This window comes from Agelaius tricolor, unplaced genomic scaffold (genome assembly GCF_023055355.1).
Source record: "Agelaius tricolor isolate 1412-34295 unplaced genomic scaffold, bAgeTri1.0.p SCAF_2, whole genome shotgun sequence".
In the NCBI taxonomy this organism is placed as follows: Eukaryota; Metazoa; Chordata; class Aves; order Passeriformes; family Icteridae; genus Agelaius; species Agelaius tricolor.
The window spans coordinates 1,903,662-1,925,217 of record NW_027269262.1 but is presented as its reverse complement, the minus strand read 5'-3'; the positions used below and the strand labels follow the sequence as shown (position 1 = coordinate 1,925,217).

The 21,556-nt window shown below is 41.3% G+C and overlaps 1 protein-coding gene across 4 annotated transcripts in view; it reads left to right on the top strand.

Annotated features, from left to right (window-relative positions):
- NFATC1 (nuclear factor of activated T cells 1) overlaps positions 1–21,063 on the top strand; it is a 110,063-nt gene extending 89,000 nt beyond the window's left edge. For all 4 annotated transcript variants that reach the window (XM_071450686.1, XM_071450673.1, XM_071450661.1 and 1 more), the window contains one exon: positions 19,114–21,063. In XM_071450686.1, coding sequence (XP_071306787.1) covers positions 19,114–19,116 — 3 coding nt within the window. In that variant the 3' untranslated portion in view covers positions 19,117–21,063. The remainder of the gene's footprint in view (positions 1–19,113) is intronic.
- Positions 21,064–21,556: the final 493 nt, after the last annotated feature.

The window sequence follows — 21,556 nt, the reverse complement described above, 5'->3', positions numbered from 1 at the left end:
CTTGGTGCTATTTTAGTAGCTAACTCACAATTCCAGAGATAGCTGCAGCCCTCAGCTTAATTGGTGTGAGCTTGCTGGCAGAGGCAGATCTGTGTTGCAAGACTCCAAGACCCCCAGTCAAAGCTGGGGCTGCAAAGGGTTCAGCACATTGGAAGGGATTGGGCAATGGGGCCCTTTGTGACAAGTACAGGCAAGTGCATATGTGTATACACATCTGCTCCATTTGGGAAACTTAGTAAGGAAACTTAGTAAGGAAAGTAAAATAGCAGCTGTCTCATGAAGCTGTAGCACCGTCAGCAAGCATTTTAAAGTTTCAGACTTCAAGTATGAAACTACCTGATGGCATAATTAGAGTGAAAGAAGGCCTGAGAAAAAGAGAAATGAGAGGAGGGTTAAATATAACATCCCCATTAAAAAAAAAAAAGCATAGATGAATTCTGGAAGAAGAGGAGAAAGGAGGAGTGTGGGTGTGAGAGAGAGGAGTTTGTCTAGAAGTGAAATGGTACAAATGAGTAGTAAGAGCCCAGGATTTGACTGCGTTGGAAAAGTGTGTCTAAAGAATACTTCACTTTGCCCCAAAATAATTTAAGTATAGAGAAAAATGAGAGAAGATGATGAAATGAGCATTGTGCTCCTTAAACTTACATGGATCCAAGGAGAGAGGGTAGAGGAGCCTTTCTGTCTGTGTTGGTCTGCATTGAGATGGCTGCATTGCCTGCAGGTGGAAAGGTTTGGTGGGCAGCTGCCCCTGGGCAGGACATTCAAATAACCCCATGGCTTATTTCCATGTTCTGTAGACAGGTTTTCTAAGGGGCAAGGAAAGGGGTTCAGAGCTGCCACTGGGTGGAGAAAGCTCCCTCAGGGAGACCAAAAAACCCTCAGAAATATGGTAAAAATGAAGAGGGTGGGAAGTAGTCTTTGAATAAATATAGTTCCATCACCTGAACTTAGTGAGAAATTTTCATATCAGTTTTAACACTTAGAGTGTAACAGGGCATTCAGTAAAAATGAGAAAAATAAGAATCTATGATCCATTTATTTTTCCCCAGTTGGAAACTACCCAGAAAAAATACTGCTAGAAGGAGTAGAAGTGATCAGACCTTGACAAGGCAGTTGAGGATTTGTAAAAGCTCACTTTCAGGATATACAACTGAAGAATAGAACAGGAAATCCCCTTACTTTGCAACTTTTGAAAGATGGCATTCAAGTTACATTTAGGATGTCATCCAAGTGCCACAAATTTTTTTTTCCATCATCTTTGATGGGTGTTCTAAAACAGGATGTGTTAAATCAGGGAAAATAATAACAGACTCTCAAGTCAATTAACAGAAGATTCACAACAGATTATGAATCACTATATTAAAGAATCAATTAGAGTCAGCTATTTACATAAATAGTAGTAGCAAAAGAAATTTTGCACTAGAAAAAATTAGAACATCTGCTGAAATTTCCAAAGCTATATTTAATATTATCTTAGGAAAAGCACCTGGACTGAATGGTGTCTCATCACAAATTTTTAAGTGTTTCCAGACCAAAATCACTTGGATACTTCTAAAAAAAAAAATCATCCGCTAAAGTAAAAGACAAAACTCCTCTCTAATCCCTTCCTTTCCACTGAATTTTGTGGGATGGGGAACATCACCATCTTAAACCATAGCACCTTCTGCTTCTGCTGCCATGAACTACTTTGCTGGAACCCAGGCCTGCCCTTGCATAACAGCACCATTAGCTAACTGTTGGGTAGGCTTTATTATTATAAGGAATATTTTGGATTCAAGCACTCAGCACAGAGGAGTCTATGAAAAGTGAGCAGACTTCGATAGAGATGCCAGATTTCCTGCCAAGAAATCTACAAATGGATAGACTTTTTCTTTGTTTGTTAGATGAATATTCAGGGAAAAAAATCTGCTTTTGAAATTTTCAGCAAACCTACTGTCATTTATTTGAGTGAGGAAGGGGGTAAGATACAGGACTGTCTACATCTCATGGTGTGAGCTGTGACCCTAAAAACTTTTGGTCAGCCAGACAGAGGTCAGTCAGATGCATACCTGATGTTTCAATGCTATTTTTATGGTTTCTCTGATAGTAAAATCTAAATTTCTGCAGCAACCAACTTCATTTCTCTGCTATCAGTTAAGAGCCTGCTTCAGGGAGGAGCTGGCAGATGCTTGTGACGCCAGATGAGGCTGTATCATGCTTTCTGTCGTGCATGATCTCCTGAGGGATGTGGCCACCACCTCCCTGTGCCTATTTTTGGAAAAATATCTGTGTTCAGAAAGTTGTCTGAAGACAGATTTACATCTCATATGAAAAACTTTCATTGGGGGGAAGCACCACTGAAGGGGGAAAATCCCACATCTTGTGACACTAAAATAATTGTAAGAATTCTTCGCTGAGATGTGTAGGTGGGAATATTTCTCATAATATGGAAAAGACATCTAGATTTTACATTGCTGCAAAATTAAAATCTTATGAATGGGAGAACTTACCATTGGGTATTTTTGATGCAGCAACTGGAGTAACTCAGCATGGATCCATCTAATTGTAGTGCAGCTGCACTGATTTCTACCTCTTCAGACCCAAAAGCAATTTATTTAAGAATGAATGTACTAGCTGCAGGGACTATTATTCTATCTACGTCCTCACTTGAGATTACCTTGCTTTTAAGTACTAACAGATATTTCTATGTATCTTTCTCTTTTCCTTTGCAAACTTTTATTTCTATTATTTATCTGTGTCTCACATGCCAGTGGAAATCAGAAAGGGAAATTAATTTGTATGAATAGTCTTCATAAACTTCATGATTTACCGGTAATGAAATCCGGGTTTGCAGAATGAGAAATAATAGGGCTTTTCCAAAATATCTTAATCCTTGGCTATGATTAGTGGCATAAAATGAACCATTCTTTCCTACGTGTCTAAAGTCCAAGTTGTGCTCCATGTGATGTTCTTTCCAGTCTCATGTCAGTAAATAATTGCCATGCTGCCCTTCAGACTGTCTCTGACCTTCACTATCCTCACTTTTCTTGAACAAAATTTAGGAATTTTTGCAGATTGATCTCCTACTGTCATCTGATCTAGTCTAGTTTGAAAGGAAAGCTTGTTAATCCTACTCCCAAATTCTTTACCCAGTTTACTATAAATGTACTGCTCTGTAAGCATACATAATGCAGCACAGCCATAACAGTGCTTAAAACAGGATTAGGCAATGCCTCATATTTTCTAACTACTTCTGCTTCTACGGGAATACAAATGCACTCTCTTTGTATTGTCAAGAATAACTTTAAAAAAATGGTTTAGCTAGTTTCAGTTTCATGATTTTTTGCCAGAATATTGTCTAGTCTGTCTAAACTTGGCCAGTTTGTTTAATTATCTGAATATGAACCAGATATTGTTCATATCTTAAGGAGCCTCTTTTGGGGATGCAAAGAACCAAGTACCATAACATGATCTTATTTTAATAACTAAAATTTTGCAGCTGTGCTGTGTACTCAAGTGAAGCAAAGATTTTTAGTTCTAGAGAAATGGTTTAAAATCTAGAAAAGAAAAACTACATGCTGCTACTAAAACCCTGTGCATGGTTTTCCACTATTCCCTAGAAAGTGGGTAGGGCTCTAGGATCACACTGAACCCATATGCATATGCACTAAAATCAACACACTGAAGTAAACACAGAAATGTGCTTGTCCTGTTTGAGTGGTGGAAATCAGAAGTCTGCTGACCTCAGGGAAGTCTTGAGTGCTTCAAAATTCAGGCAAAATAGGAGAACACATCTACCTGCCTCTTTAGCATATCAGCTTTAAAACATTTCAAATGATCTTTTGGGAATAATGAAGAAAATAGAGTTTACAATACAGTGACTGGTACTTTTTTTCCTGCCAAGCCATCAGCCCAGTACATTGCATATTTGTAGACTACCTTTGCAGATGTCTGTGTTTAATAAGAATTTGATGCAAAGCTCGTTGAAGCAAGTAGGAATTCTTCAGTTGTCTCCTGTGCTCTTTGGATCAGGCTCCAATTCACAATCATGATAACCTTCACTTAATAATCTTTAAAAAACTCCTGTGTTGAAAATAAATAATGCATGAAAATCTCTAATATTGTGTGAAAATTTCAGGACCCAAAACTTGATGCAGACACAAGTTTTAGCTCCCAGAGTAACTGTAGAATTGCATTAATAAGTTAAGTTTAATGGCACATACAATAACCTGAAATGCTGCCTATATTTCACTGACTGGCAGTGCTTCAAGCACACTCACTTTGGTTCTTTGGGTGCACTGATATTTAAAGCAATGTTTGTATTGGTTGCAAGGAATCTCAAGGAGATCTCAGCATGTTCTTGCACACTGAATGGTATGTAAGTGTATTTTGTGTGAGTGAGCCATGTCTGTTTCTGTCATCCTTTACGCCAGTTGGACAGAGACATTATTCTAGAGTAGTCCTCATACCAATGTATAAGGTTCCTTTTTGGAAGTCTCTTGAGTGGCTGTACTCATTCATGTGGTCTGTAATGAGACAATAACAACACTGCACCATGTGTTTTCCATGGAAAACAATGTCATTTCAACAATTTTCCATTTTCTCTGATGTTTTTCTCTAAAGAGGGGACCTTCTGTATGTGTACAAAGATTTCTGTTGCAGCTCTCCATAGATAGCCACGCCAAAGAGAAAGCATGAAAACCTCTAAGGCAGGACATTCATCCTGACTTATCTGGCCCTTAGAGGCATTAGCTAATCGAGGCATGATACTCCATACAATAGGACAAGTGCTGTAAAGCTACATCTGTTATCCCAGCAAACATGGAGACTTGTCATTCCCATGGCCATTTTACAGGATTTGTTTGCCTCTGACAACAGCATCCACAGCCTGTGGTGCTATCAGCTCCAACAATTAATCTGATGCTGGCTCTCTGTGTTATCATCTCCCTAATAAGTCTTTTTTTTCTTCTTTTTTTTTTCGTTCCCACCCCATTTGTGAGAACTTCTCCCCTGGAGCTCTTCTCTATCAGGCCCCTGCAGCTGCTGTTATTTTAGATATGGCAGGAAGTAGGTATCGGAAAACAGCAAGAGCTCACAGCGCTCAGAAAAATCTAGAAATTCCTCTGATTTACCCCAGGCTCTGCCTCCAATCAAAGCTGGTTGAAAAAAGAAAATGAAAAGCAAGAGGAGGGGAAGTTGGCGGGGAGAAAGGCCCAAGCAGACAACTGCATCTGGGTTGCGTGTGTACGGAAGGAGAGTTTCAGCCATCACCTCCTGCAGGGTACCGGGGGGATGCTCTACATGGCCATGTGGGATGGGAAGTGCTTGGCTGGGAGCAGCATTCTGTGGCAGAGCTGGGGCTGCCACCCTCTCCAAGAGCCAAGAAAAGCCTTTCTTGCTTCCCCAGGGACATGTGTTTCTCATCCCTTTTTCTTGTTCTCCCCCTTGCGTGTCCGGTGTGTGCCTGAAGCAGATCGGCTTCCCTAGCCCTCCAGCGACTCCTGTAAATGCTTTTAGCAGCACTTACCAAGGGGCACCAGCCAAGGACACTGGTGGAAAGTCACTGGAGCAGGAAACTTACATCACTACTATTAGTATTAGTATTGTGATTATTATTATTACAACCACTTTTATTTTTATTTTAATTTTACAGCTCAGACAGGATACTTCTTAATCTGCTCAGCAAAGACATTTTTATTCACTCTGAGTACCTTTTAAATCAGGCTGACTTTGGAGATGACTTCTGAGAGAAAAGAAAAGAAAAGAAAAGAAAAGAAAAGAAAAGAAAAGAAAAGAAAAGAAAAGAAAAGAAGAAAAAAAAAACTATAAAGAAAAACACCTCCAAATCGTTCATTCAGCAAGCAGTTTAGGGAAGACACCACCACCCCCATACACAAAATGCATGCAGAAAAATTACTACCTTTAGGACTGGTTTTAATAAATAAATTGTCCCCTTTGACACAGCAGATAAGGAGGAAGATGTCCACCCACAGACACCTCACACTATTAGCAATCTAGTTAACATCTGTGAATGTTTTAGGGAAAGAAATTACACTTTGAGTCATTTCTTTTTTAATTACGGGCTCCAGATGAGATTTGTTAGAGCAGGGAAATGTATCCCATAGCGACTGATGTCAATAGCAAGCAGTCCCTAAAGCCAGCCAGGATTGGGAAAGCCATGCTGTTTGCTGCTCTTGGCACTGCTCCCTGCTTTCACAATGTCAAAGTTAGAACCGCCTTTATATGCACTTTCCATTTTTTTTTCCACAGTAGCTGTTGCCAGCAAGCTGTAAACTACCGTATATCACTCAGATTTAAGAACCTAAACTTTAAAACAAATTAAACTCTTGTTGACATTGTAGTAAAAATCAGAATCGAACTGACAGTTCAGTAAAACTGCACTTCAATTATTTTATGGATTTAAGATTGTTTTCTAGGATTCCCAGACTCCCAATACAGCAAAGTTATTTCCTCTTGGCAGATGTCTGGAAAAAAATCATTGAATGGATAAAATCATGTGGCAGACACCAGGTTGAAGCCTAAAGGGAGGAAATGGTGTCTCCCCAGCACCTGTAAATATTTGCTCTGTGTCTTGACCAGGAGAGCTTTTCGTCCATGCTTTGAAAAAAAATTTTCAAGGTTTTTATTTTGTAAGTTTTTAAGGAAATAGAATTTTCATCTGTCAAAACCTAGTTTCAGACTAGGTGTTTGTGTGGGTTTGAACGAGAACAGCAAAGACAGATCTGACCCACCCTTTAGAACCACATCCGATCGCAGGTAAATGCATGCAGCACACCAGTGGTCTGAGTCCCCAGCCTCTGCTTATCTTTCATTTTCCTACTTAGCAGTTAGTGTTGGGTATTCTTTTTATAATTCTTTCTTCTTTTTTTCCTATTCAGTAAAATGGAAACAAGGGTTTCCATCTGATTAATTGCCAGGTTTCCATTCTTTTTAATGTTTCCTCTCAAAACAGTTCGGAATGAAAGTATTTCAGAAATGTGTATAGACGGAAGCTACAGGAGATAATAATTAGTTTCATGGAACTATGTTTTGCAAAAGGTGTGGTGCACCAGAAGGGCTGTTGTGTGGAGCAAACAACAATCCATTTGTGTGGCCTTTCATCAAAACCTTTGTTGCACTTTTTTCTTTTATCTCATCGGTGGAATGTCCTTGATGTTCCCAAATCTCCAGACTAAAAGCGCTTGGTTCATGGGGTCTTCATCTGACCCTTCCTGGGTTGCTCTTGTTGCAAGGATGCTTCTAAAGAGAGAGCCAGATGTTGCACATCTGCATGCCCACAGCTACATCCTGTGGTCTGCATGTCCTGGCTCAGCTCCCCAAGGAGCAGGGACCTGCCTGGCCCTTCAAGCAATGTGTAGTCGTGTGGATTTTCCAAAGCTGCTGTGTTAGCCTCCATGCATTTACCTCCTGCTCTGAATTAGCTGATTTGACCTGACTGAATCTCATGAAAGCAGCCAGTTTTCTTCATTGAAGCATAATTAAATTTTTAAAGCTCCTCTTGAATTACTGTTAAAGTTCTTCCACTCATTTTGTTGCCTGGAGCACCTCTCAAAAGTGCAGGCCAACTCCTGCTGGAGTTTGGATGTGCTGTGAGATCGCAGTCTGGGCCATGGAAGCACCCTGTCATTTCTCAGCTATTGAGAAGCAAGGGTTTTGAAATCCAGCTACTCAAAATGAGGTAGAAAAGAAGACTGTTGCACATTGCAAGTGGCTGTTTGGAAAGTGTAATGCAACCATTTTGAATAAAATTTCATATCCTTAAGTGTGTTTGAGAGATGAGTGTTGTACACCTGCTCTCAAGTGCCTTTTTCCTAGTTCTCTAGTGCTGGCTGCAGGTTTACAGTGCTTTGTTCTTGGGGCAGAATAAATTTCCTCTCTAGTGGGGGGCACTGAGCATCAGCAGGGTTCTTGTGTCAAGCACTGAGCTGAAGGGGGAAGATTTTGTCTTCCCTGGGAGCCCAGCTGTGATTCTTGCTGAATTCTTGCAACTGCATGTGGTGATTTTACTGTTGACATTGCTCTGTCAGTCCAGCCAGAGCTTGAGCCATTCTGCAGCTAGGCACAGCATGTGGGAGAGGAGAAAGGAGGAAAATACATTTTGTCGTGTTTGCAGCTCTGTCACACTGGGACCATGTACAAATAAGAGTATGCTTCCAGTTGCTATAATCTGAGATACTTGCTGGAGGTGGTTTTAGCATCCAAGGAGTACTGGAATCCAGGAACAGTCTCGGTGCAGTTTTCACAGCCACATCTCCACACTAGGGACAGCATCCACTAACACCCTGGGGGTTTCCACATCATGGCCCAAGATGCACTGGTATATCTCCAGTGTAAGTGTGCTTAAATCAGCCTTTGGATCGAAGCTTCCCAGACAAACTGGATGGGGGGTTCATTATGAAAAGGTCTGTCCCTAGTTAGGGTGGTACAAAGCCAAAGCATGAGTGTCATTGAGCACTGCCAGTGCTCTTGTCCAAGGAGCCATGACAAAGACAACATGCACTCCTCTTTGAGGTGCAGTGTTCTCCAGCAACAGATGCTGCCGTGGTTGAAATGAAATCCTGTGGCATTACTTACAGCTCACATTATGGTGGTGGCCAGGTCATCATGCCAAAAGCAAATTTATTGCGTGACAGCTTTTTATTGCATCCATTTTTTTGCCATCTCTTCGCAACCACCAGTTCAGATTGCCAGAGCCAGCCAGGTTCTTGCCCACTGCTGAAGATCAGCAGCTGTGTTCCATTGCCTAAGGATTTCCCCCAGCTAGCTTGACCTTTCCCAGCCTAATCCCCAGCAGGCTCATAGGTGGATTTCTTTTCCCTTATCAAACACACAAAAATTTTATTAGCCCCACCCTACCTTTCTCTTCCATTCAGCAGAATGTGGCCACTCACTGAGTCACTTCATGGTCATCCTTTTATCTGACTGAGCGAACCCCCTGTGGATTAGGGGTTACCAAACAAGGCTCAGCATTCACACGGGCAAGCCACAGATGTGTCCCCGCAGTGGCCACCCGCCATAGGCACATTGGTTATGGCCTGCACGGTAGCATCCTCTTGTTGTCACTGCCCAGGTGCCCTCTTTGCTGGGTGATGTGAATAATGGCATTGATCTTTTATGCTTGGCATGCACTTCTCTGATGGAAAGGGCTATAAAGGAAAGAGGTGGTGGTGATGGTGATGATAGTAGGACAAGCTAGGTCAATTAGAAGAAAAAAAAATTTAAAAAGACAACCAAACACTTCTTGCTCAGAAAAAGATCATATAGACACTGTTTTAACTTATCTCCAGGACACTTCCATTCTTGAGACCATGTTGCTCCTGCTCAAGTCCATCAGATTTTGAGGCTGGTTGAGTGGAAGAAGAGTGAAGTCTCTTGGCCGTTCTCTACCCATGGAAAGAAAAGGGCACTCAGCAAATACTGCTGTGTGACCTAAAGTGTTTCTTTCTTGCCTCCATTTATTGTTTCTTTGCTTTACTTGCTATGCCCAGCTGCACACAAGCTGGTTTTTTATGAACAGCAGTGCAAGGTGGCTCATTTTGGAGGATTCCAGAGGACCACTATGGGCCACACTATTATTACATAAAGTCAATTAAAGAGCATACATGCACATCCAATTGATTTAATTTAAAACTAATGAAAGGTTCAGTAATGTGCAATTACAAGAAACTTAATGACCCCTTTATATTGAATGCAACTTCTGTGGCACCTAATATGCTTTGATGAATTGCTCATTTTGTGCAATGTTAGAAAAGCTTCTAAAAACATTAATAATTGTATAACCGATAGAGAAATTCAGTTTTCTTTTACTTTTTTAAACTCTGAAATCAGTAAACTATAGAGATTATGGACCTTTTCTTGCTCCATTTTTTCCTCCTGTACCCCCAGAATTATTTTTTCTCTAAAGCTAACCTGTCACTTTTCCAGCACGCTGAGAAAAGCCCTTTCTTGTGTTATGTAGAAAGGTCTGGCCTAATGGCCGTGTGAGATCTGAAGGGTTGGTGTCAGCTGCCCACAGAAAAGATGGATGGGATGCACATGCACATGGGATGCACATGGGATGCTCCTTTGGCAGGGCATGAAGTCTCTGAGTTGCAGCCTCCAGCATCAGACTCAGAGCTTTGTGATACCGTCCAGTACCACTCCCCCTCTCCCATTCACAGCTGGTGAACCTTAGAACCTGCCAGCCCTTGGGGCCATCAGGTGGGCTTTAACCTTGCTTTTCTAACCATAGGATACCTTGAGAGCCTCATGTCACAAGTGTTATCAATGCTTCAGTTGCCAGCTAGTTGTGAGGTACAGCAAACCTTGGGAGATGGGATTAGGAAAATGAGAGTAAAAAGACAAAAAAGTGAAGTTTCATTTTGGTGACATTCAGAATTTAGCAATGCCAGAGACACCTGGAGGCTAGAAAAATAGGCAAATACAGAATGGTTTAAAATTTCTTTCTATTTTGAATCTAGTCTTGTCATGCTTCAGGGCATGAATCATGAGTTCTGAATGCCGGGATCTGACAGTCCTGTTTCACTGTTGGGCACTAGATTGAAAAGGAGAACTCTTCACCAAGATCAATTTGCATTACTGCATTGCTTGTGACAGGGGCAAATTCCTGTTGTCTGTGGCAAAGGGATCTGTGGTTTCCTTACTCCTTCCAGACTGGCACCCGCAAAGCTTCCAGCAGTGCTGACCTCAGGTTTTGGCCACCTTAGGTAACATTTGTGTAGTGTATCTGTCACATGGAAATTTTGTGTAAAACGTAAAATATGTCTGTTTTGTTTCCCTTACAGATGCTCTTAGGAACGTAAACACATCATTTTGGTTAAAATGTGGTTTATTTGTTCATTGCCCGGCCTTACCCTCACACGTGTGCATATGTGTGTGTCAGATGAAGCTTGCATCATACTGGGGCAGATCCTGCAGCCTCTGCACAGCCCAAATGCCTGTCTCCCCAGGCAAGGTTGGCCTCAGTGAGGGCTACCTGAAATTCCTCTTGAGTCTTTGATTCTTTGGTAAAAAGGGCAAATCAGATTGAGTGCAGCCATCCTCAGACTAAGAGTAAAAACAGGCTGAAGTTTAGACTCCAGTGTTTTGGAAATCACTGCAGCTCTGCTGATCCTTAAGCTAATTTCCAGCAGCCGGGGAAATCATCCCTAAATGTTTGCAGAGCAAGAGACGCAGGGCGTTTCCAGAGCTGCATATGGGAGGGAAGAAAAAACTGAAACCCAGAAATTTTGGTGGGATAGGATGGGACTCATTTAGTCTGGGCACTTATTCAAGAGCCCCAGTTAAATTGCTGCCGCACAGTGCTGTCATCACACTAGAAGGAACCTTTCCCATTAGCCATCCGCAGCACAGCCACCCTGCAGACTTGGAGTTGTTAAACTAAAGAAGACAGAGGGAAGAGCAGGTAGAAAATGGCTCCGTGGTAATGGCTGTCATGCACAACAATGCCTTCCATCGTGCCAAGCTGATGCTCTTACGGGAGGATCATGTTTTATTCAAACCTGCTACTTGTTCTCACTCACTTGCTCCACTGTCCTATTCTCTGTCTCCAAAATTAGCATGCCCTGTGGTAGTGGCTTACTATGATTAAACAGATAAAAATAAGTTTAAGGTTTAAACACATCCAGGACACCTGAGGTAATACAAGATCTGACTTCTTTGTGGAACGTGTGAAGTTATATTTTCCATTGCTTCACAAGGCTTGTTTTGTTTGGTTTTTAATTCAGTAAGGTTTCATGTGATCTATAGTTTTGGATTACAGTCTGGCACCTCAGGAATTTATATCACTGTTTTCTGATGTTTTGCCTCACTCACAGAACAATGCTTACTAGCTTTGAAAAAATACTTTCTGTAAGAAAAACCATTTTTTTTTTCTGTGATTTGAGTAACAATTATATGTTGTTTGTTGCAGTTTTCATCTGTCAAAAAGTAGTGATGCTTATTACTTGTGAGGAAGTAGGTACCCTGATAAAAACTGGAGAATTTTAGTCATGGGATGGTTTATACTAGGAGCTTAATTTTTTTAGTCACTGTATATGCATCTATATTTAGCCATTTTTCTCTTAAAATAAAATCTCTACATGGAGATAAGAAAAAAACTTTCCTTCTGTATTTTGGCTTCCTCTGCATTCATTTGCAACTTTGAATTCCTCTTCAGTGATTCTAATATGTGTCATTTCATCTAAAAGAAGGGCGTACAAGAGCACAGAAGCCTGATGGAGCAAGATATGGCATCACTCCTGGTGGAAAAAATCTGAGGGCAACTATTATAGGCAGCAAAGTGAATGCCATACTACAAAGCATTACTACAGGTAGCGTGGTGTCAGCATTGAACTCATAGTCACTCCAGAGCTGTATGTCCCCAGCTCTCTTCCTGTGCTGAATAGTGACAGCAGAAATTCAGAGCACTTGTGGGTACATCCACGCTGTGTAATGAGCTGTGTGGAGAGATCCCTGACCTGAGTAATTGTACCCAGTCACTGTAATTGTACCCATGTAAGGCTTCACCTGAGCTAGTGAGTTCTGCCAGGAGAAAAAAACATTGAGCCAAACCAAGGCAGTTTTGCTTTCAGTACTGCTACTTGTTTCTGGTGGTGGCTCAGACCTTCCACAGAGCTTTGGGAGGCTGTGACACAGAAGCTATGCAGTCTGACCAGTATCAAACACCATCCAAATAAGATCTCCAGTCATGGCATCGTACTGCTTGGGCAGCCACACCCATCAGAAAGATGAAGCGTTATTGTCCAGACATGGCAGAATCAGAGTGTGATTTACCACACATTTTCCACACACGTAGCTTGAAAGGAGCAGCTGGTATTACTTGTGTTTTCCATGCCATGTGAACCAGTCAGAGCAGATTGTGTTGGTTCATTTTCATCAAGAGAGCGTTTATGGCATCTCAGCCTCTTGTCTTCAGTTCTGCTCCGTGTTAGCGGCAGTGGTCCCCGGCAGACACAGGTGGACATGAAGTAATGAACAAAAGTTGGCTAGCCAGCTGTGGATAGAAACTTCATGTGACCCTGCATGCCTGGATGTCTTGGGACATGCCATGTGGCACTTTCTATTGATGAGGAAACCAAAAACCATCCTGAAGGAGCTGAGTTGATGCCATTGCTATTTACAGGGCAACAGGGGCATGTGAATCACAAGTTGTCAGCTCAGTGCAAAGCATCTGAGTGTCCTTTTGCCTAAACTCTTACCTCACCTCTCTGTGAATTAAAAAAGAGTGAAGTGAACCTGCCTTTTGAAAGAGAAGAGTGCATCATAAAAGGCCACAACAGTAAATACAACCTTACTCAGTCTCATTCTGCAGGCCTTTCTGGGCCCCTGCTGACATGGATTGAAGTCATGGGAACATTGGTCTTTGGCTTCCCCATGTGTGACAAGACAACAACTTCACCTAGTCAGAAACCCGAGATTTAATGGGAATGGGATATGTTTTCAAGCTGATACCATTCACCCACAAAACTATAGACACAGCTTTTCATAATTGTGAGCTTGACCATGGCTCTCAGCTCACTTCCCATTTTTTCAGACTCTTGGGGGATATTCACCTTTAGGAGTATGAAGTCTTCTTATTTGTATCCCCAAAAAGCTCCCCAGTTGAGGAAACCCTGTGCATGTGCCCTCTCCTAACTCCCTGCACCACTGACCTTGCAGCTTCTTTGCTCTGAGCAGGATCAGTGTCTGAGCTGGAAGGCAGAACTTTGTCCAGAAGAACAGGTGTTTTATTAAAACAGAAGGCCACATTGTTATCCACAATAGTAGTCTGCAAGGAAAGCAGAAATCTGCAGAAATTCAAAGTCTTGCCAGTTGATGGAATCCATGTACAGCCACCAAATGTTAAAAATACTACATTTCCTATGAAGTTCACATCTATATATGGAACCCACATTTGTACAGATATATCTGGTTGTCCTGTTCCATGCAGGAACCCAAACTGGTGCATCAGTAAGACACTGATTTTGCTAATTAGTAAAGCAGAAATTTCCATTGCAAGGGCATTTCAAAGCAAAATTAAATATAAGAGGAAAAAAACTCCTTATTAAACTAAAATGTGGGGTAACAGCTCACCACATCCTGCTACTATGGCATCTGCTGTTTAGCAAAGGAAAGGTTCCTCTTTCAGAGGCCTTGACAGGTAGAGAGGTCACGTGTTACCTGCATTTCTCAGCGTTATTATTTTTTGACTTTTCTGTCAGTGGAAAAGCTGAACATGACAATGGAAAATATCAGTTGAGAGAAGGCATTGTGGGGAACTGTAGGTGTTAGCTATGAAAGCAACAGTGGCCTACCCCCCAAGGCCAGCAGAAAAACAGTGAAAAAAAATCTGATGACAAAGGCACTGTAAATCATAGTACTCAGCTGTTTGGTCTGATAGGGATCAACTTGGTGCTTTAAGGGAAGTGCTATGCTACTCTAGGCATTGAAGGTTAAACATCTTGCATGCTATCCCAGATCTGCTGCTGAGCTGTATGTAGGGCCTGCAACAAGCTGGGTAATCATTTGTGTCTCATCTGTCCTGCTGATAAAATGAGTCTTTGTTAGTACTCAGGTCATGTTGTTTTAAAAATTAGTGTAAAGCCATTGGAACCTTTCTTAGAAGAATGTTGTGCTTATTCAAAACCCAGCTACTCCTGGAATGGTACTGCAGACATGGATGGATGTGTATCCAAGAAGCTGGGGAATCAAAGACCAGCATTTGCTTTAGGACTGAAACTCAAACCTGGGCCAAAATACTGCTTGCACTGAATATTGCTGTTCTGTGGAACATGCACAATCCTCCTGTAATAATAGCAGGTTTGTAGGTCAAAACTTGAGCATTCAAGACTGCAACCAGCTGATTCTCCTTAATTATATAATAAACATATTGTTACAAATGTGAGAACTAAGAGAAAAGTGTCAATTACTTTATCTGCATGATCAGATTTTGCCTCTCTGGGAAGTTCTGCAGTAGCCCTATAGGACCAAGTGGAGCTCTGAGGATACCAAAGGGATAGATGGCAAAGAGATAGTGAACAGGGGAGACTCAGCTCATTTACTTGAAACATGAACTAAATTTACAAGAAACAAATTTAAAACAGGAAAAAAACCCAAACTTTTTCCACCCTCACATATGTACACTGTGGAACCCATTGCTGCAAGAAACTGTGAAGGCCAAAACAGGTTCAGAAGGTTACTAGAAAACTTCATGAAAGAAAGTTCATCAAAGTCCATTAGAAGCAAGGGTGTAGACCTCTGGCTCACTGTGGCAGCAGCTCAGTGGCCACAGAGAGCAGCAGGCACAGACTTTCCCAGGATTTTCCTGGGGAAGGCTGTGAGAAAGCTCAGAGAAAATAATGAGTAATGTGTTATGGAGAGATGTTTACCAAAGGGTGATTTCTTAATTGGACACTGGATGGTGTTTGGATGGATTGACCAATTAGGTCAAAGCAGTATCAGACTGTCTGTAAGGGTTACGAGCTTCTTAATAAATATAGTATAGTATGAGATAAAGAATAAAGCAATGGATCAGCCTTCTGCAATCATGGAGTCAGTGCTAATTATTACCCAGCTGGGGGCCTGCAGCGACAGCTCACGAAGTTCTCCAGCAGAGCAAAGATGAACTAGAGACAGCCCCACCGGAGGTGGTGGTGCTGGTTCTTATGCTCTTTCCCAAAGAACTGACAGTAGTGGTGGTTGTAACACTGGTATGGATGGAAACACAGGATACTTCAGCAGAATCATATTTCAGTAACAGAGGTTTGATTTGCTGTTGGGAAGGACAGACTTGGGTCAGCCTACAACAAGAATATTGATGTTTTCTTGCCAAATGAAAGAAAAATCAGTTTGGGGTCAAGAAAAACATTCCAAGATACTCCATTTGATGCAAAATAAAATATTTCCAAGCATGCAACAGAAACGTTAACATGTTTTGGAGTATTAAAAGGAAGTAAATTTTCCAGAAATCAGAAAAAATGTGGAGAGTCCTTATGGGAGTGCTGGACGATGCAGTTGGGGGTAGTGGGGATCATCCTTCTAGCAAACCTAGCACACTTCACCTGCGCTTGCCTCCTGGTTTTCCCCCATTTCCGCCCACCAGAGGGTTTTCCTTGCAGCCTCAGGTGTCTGGGTGGGCAGTGAGGGAAAGCCCGCTCGAATCACACTTCCCCTTTCATCTCTGCTAGCTGGCTGCTGCTGCAAGGTCAGCTGTGCTGCCACGTATTCCCCCACCTGGGCCTTTTGCATGCACCCTTGTCCCTCTCTGCAGGTTTTTTCCACTGCATTGTTGGGAATATTTTGCATTTTTGACACTGCAGTGGGTCTTTACAAACAGCAAGTGAAACAGCAAGTGAAATAGTGAAATAAAATGAGCTGTATCTGAGCCATGCTGTCCACAGACAACTGTGGAGGAGAGAGATATCGAGTCTCCTCTTGGTGGTCTTGGCCCTCTTTGATTGTGATGTCTGGTGGGAATGGATGCACTTGGGTTGAAGTTCCCAAGTCTGTCTCCCAAGTCTGTGGTGACAGTCTAGTGACTGTTGTTGAACAGCTGCCAGATGTTGTTGCATGAGGACACCAGGCTTACTCATCAAGGTAGCAGAAGTCCATCTCTCTTAAGAAAGTAATATAAAATAAAAACAAGCAATAAACTGTTGTGAGTCAGTAACAGAATATGAGTGATTTCAACTGAGGACAAATTGATTTGGGTGCTGAAAGATGGAGAGAGTGTGACTCAAGGAGCACTGTGGTCTGATGGCCTGAGCCAAGGCAGGTGAGCTCCTAGATAAAAGGAAAAGTTGTGTCATATCTGGAGTAAGACATGTCCTGCAGCACTCAAGTGACAGAGGGTCAGCTGAAGGGACCTGGAGTGACAGGAAGGGGCAGCCTCTTGAGTGCCTACACTGGTTTTGGAGTTGGACCTTCGCTCATGTCATCAAGTTGCTTCCAAAATACCTTTGCTACATGCTTTAATAGGGGAAATCATGAGCTGGCAGGCTGAGGCTGTTGCTTTTGAAAGTTTTACTGAAAGAAGCAAGAGTAACTCAGCAAGTGCTACAGCATTAGTCAGAGATTTGAGATGCCTTGGTGCTAATCCTGATTGAGATGGGGAGGCCCTTCACATTTCCACCTCTCTGTCCCCATGAAATACCAGTGATGTTTATGTTCACATTTTACAGAAGCACTGTGAGTATTCATTATTTAATATTTCTAAGCAGTAAGTAACTGTACAAAGTGAGGATAGCCCTGACTAGTGTCTTAATTTTATTTGATTCAACAGAAGCTTTGAGGGAAAGTTAGCAAAACTATGATGCTGCCTGGCCGGTAGGAGGATTTGTTTTCACTGTCACATAAAACACAAAAGTATTGCTGTGTGGTTTTGCTGCAGACCTGAGAGTGCCATGAGAAGTTTATCACAGAAGCGATCTTTACAAAAGCATCATGGCAGAATTCCACAGAAGTTGAATGCTGTTTGCATTCAAGGCAGAGACTCAGTCCCTAAAGCTCTCTGGAGTATGGCTACATGTAAATGGGGCGGCACTTCTGGCTGGGGTTGGATGCGTGAAGAGCAGTCTTTGCCTCAGTGCAGGGCTTGCCACTTGAATTTGTTTCTGCTCTTTGGTCATATTAAAGATGAACTCCACAGCACTCTCAAGGGGAAGAACTGCTTTGTCTTTTCACAGCTCATTTCCATACTTCTTAGTTTGCTGCTGTAAATAGACAGTTACAAATGCAACTGATATTTCCTCTCTGAAGTATGGCGTGTGTATCTACCATTGGTAGAATTGGTTTTGGTGGCCAGGACCTGTGACACAAATCCTGACTGATTCATGTGCTGCAATTACTAAGTGGGCAATAGGTCTGCAGGAAAAAAAAAAAAAAGAAAACAAGCCATAAAACCCAACACCAATCGTACCCAACTAATTGCTTCAGGAAGCTGGTTTTACACAGGCTTGGTCTTTTCCAGTAAACACATGAAGTTATCTGGATTACTGTGAAGAGCAGCCCACAAGGAAAGGAAAATGCAGGCTTTTCTGTGGTGCTTCCATGACGTGGGCACTTGTTTCCTAGTCCTGGCATGTTAGAGAAGCTCAGAAGCAGTGATAGTCCTGTTGATGGCATTTTGTCTATCTCCATGTAAATCAGGTGGTGGCAGTTGCTGTAGGGAGGTGGAGTGGAAATAAAAGGGATGTTGTGTCAATGACCTTTGCCAGGTTCAGTCATTTCCTGTCCATCTGCCAAAAATCACATGGGCATAATTGGAGTGTGGGAAACTGTATTGCTTGATGATCTTCAGGGGAGGGGGAAAAGAAAGAAAGAAGACTCGTGAATAAAGAAAACAACTCTTTATCAGTGGAGATGCAGTCTGGCTGGCTGATGCTGAGATAGCAGACCTTGTTTATTCTCTCCTCTGACTCTTGCCAGGAGAGTTTTTTTAACTTGTTTGTCCCTCTCATTTGTTTGTGTAGATGGAAGTAAAGAGTGCATGTCCACATGCATTGATCACCACTATGGGAGGGTATATATTTAAATATGTTACCAGGTCTAGGTAATGGGCAAGCATGCAGCAGCTTCCTCTCTTTTTTTTTTTTTTTTTTTTTCCTAATATCAACCCACAGTGGAAAAAATCAGCATGTGAAGTTTTATTCTATCTAGGCATTGCAGCTGCACATATCCAGGTTCAGTGACTGGCAGCTTTCTGCCACCAGTACCTACCATGGCTAACATACTTTCCAAGCAGCTCTTTTTGTGGAAGGAGTAGATTATTCTAGGATCTCCTATGATCCTCCTGGCTTTGCATTTCTGAGGCAGTCCTAGAGGAAATGAAATGTTTTATCTGTAACCAATTTGAAATGTTAAGTATGTTTGATGCAATCAAAGGTCCAGGATGCTGCTGATTTTGTGATGCCTGGTTTTACACATATTTAGCATGTTAATAACCTTGGTTAATCCTGCTGGGTTTGCACTGTGATCAGCCTGTACAAGCTACCTGGTGATGTCACACTTACTGTTCAGAGTTGTACTGGAGCTCTCAAGGAATGAGTGCGAGTTCGGGGGGTTTGTGGACTGAGGACAGCTGCCTGCAGCATCAGGATGCTAATCAATTTCTTTTCTTGTCTTCTTTCTTTGCAGTAAATGAAATTATAAGGAATGACCTTTCCAGTACCAATGTCCACTCATAGCTTTCAGTGTGGGCTGGTATGAAATCCATACTTTTGACTTGGCTGGCACATCACCTTGAGTCGGGAGAAACCGAATGAACTGAAGACGTTGCCTGGTACCACTCTGATCTTCCACCTTAATGAATGTCAGGAACTGAAGATTTACCTCTTGCTTACAGAGAAGTAGCTCCTCAACTTCAACTGATGAAACAGCTTTTTTTAAAGAAAATCATCTCAAAAGAGTAAAGAAGGAGTATGCTCCAAGATGGCGCATTTCATGGGACAAAACTAGGAAACTCAGCAAAATCTGAGCGCTTCTTCCCATTGCTGATCCTTTTGGCATGGCACCGCTGGAATACAGCCCTGGAAGTGCCTTATTTTACCAGGTTGTGGCATCAGGGCATTTTTAATAAGCTTTGAATTTCCTACCATTAAAAGTGTTGGTAGGTGCAGAAACTCTAGAGCTTGAATTCTGGAGAATGATACTGGAAAAAAGCATAGGACTCTGCAGCAGAGTAGGGAGAGCAATCCCAACTCCAGTAAGACACGTTTATGAATTCCAGAATTTCCTCAGCTTTTCCTCTGCTGTAATGTACAGCCTATTGCCTTATTCTCAGTGCATTTCAAAAGCCTCCTGATTCATCATCATCTCAGCTTTCTTAGCTTTCTTTTTGCATATTGCCTTCATTACGTGCTAATGAATCATAGGGTTGGTAGTAGTAGTAGCATGGTAAGATTCTGATTTTGATCCAGCTTCTGTCATAGCACAAGTGAGTTGAATAGCACAAAATAAAAAAGGTTGATGGACAAAAAATTGAAATCTATCTTTTACACGATAGATGAATGTGTATGCATGTACATACATACTAGTATATATGCATATATTTATATATGACAAGTAATATAGATGATTGCCTAGTAAGGGCACTGAATTTAGCAATAATTTCAATTTCTAAGAATGCATTTCAAATCCACAGCAAATATTTCAGCTACTTCTTTTGAGGGTTTGTTGCACCTAAAGCAGGTATGCATTTTCTTTCCTCACACAGTTAAGCAAGCACTTTAGATAGGCAAGAAGGATGCATATAAGATACATGTTATTTACCAAATGTCCGAATATGAGTAATAGTAACTGTAAATACCATTATGGAAGAGTGTAAAATATTTGTTGTTATAATATTATTATTCCGCAGAAGCCTTATAACTCTGTGCTACGTGTATGGAAAAGGATGTTACCAAAACCCCACCTTGGTTTCACATGCGGCGCTGTATAGTGTGTTTTCAGATTAGCTAACGTTCCTGGACTTACAGGTAGGCATGTAGTGTAGCCTTCAACATTGTATTTTTTACAATCAACAGCTTATTATATAAGTAGCAACGACCTATTACTTCACATAACCAAAAAAATTAAAAAATAAAAACAAAAATAAAATAAAATAGCATGATTAAATTAAAAATGTTTAACATTAATATTGTGCCTTAGGAATCTGTGCCCCCTCCTGGAAACACACCCGAACTACACCCCCGAACTGGGGTGGCTCCCTAACCCCGATGCAATGAACAGGTTTCACAAAAAGGTGAAATCCAACTAAGTGTTTTAAAACATTCTTGTGTATAATTATGTCTTACTTTCTTAAGGAAAAAAAAATGAAAGCCATATATGTCACATTTGCACATTACTGTGAAGACATGAGAATATAATATGGCTCTATGTACATAATATGCTGTTACTGGTCCTTAAACAGTCTGTTATTCCTCACCTGTTTAATCCCAATTATTTACCCTGTATTTAGTCTTGTAGACATTGCATGAAACTTTTCTTATAGACTGCCATATGAAAAGTTAAAAAGCTCAACAGATGTCAGCTTGACTTGTAGCTAGAAAATAGAACTAATAAAGCAAAATGTTTTGATGGAAGCTAGTCTTAGAGTGGTTCATTTTATGTTATCTTGAAAAATATTCATTTCTCATATAAAATAGCATTTTTAAATTATATACGTATATCTCTTCATCTCTTCTATATGAAGCTGCTTGCATCCTGCTAATATAACCATCTTATTATGGAAGCAAAGTCTCTTGTCAACAGACTCCTCTTCATTTCCCCACTGCATTTAAAGACATTGCTCCCAAGAAGAGGAAATGATATATTGTATAGTCCTCAGATTTTATTCTCTCATAATTTCAGAAATGTCAATAAACTGTGCATGGAGGAATCTCTGATTATGCCAAAGCATTTTTTTTATTCATATACTAAATATCTTGGGTGAGGCTTTAATCGTGCAGGACAATGCACACATACACACAGAGGCACTTTTCAGCAGTAAATTTAGCAAAGTTTTGGAATGTATGGTTTGGCTATGTTGAAGTTCCTTCATTCTGATTTTTATTTTCCTCTTTAAGCTATTTTGGGAAAA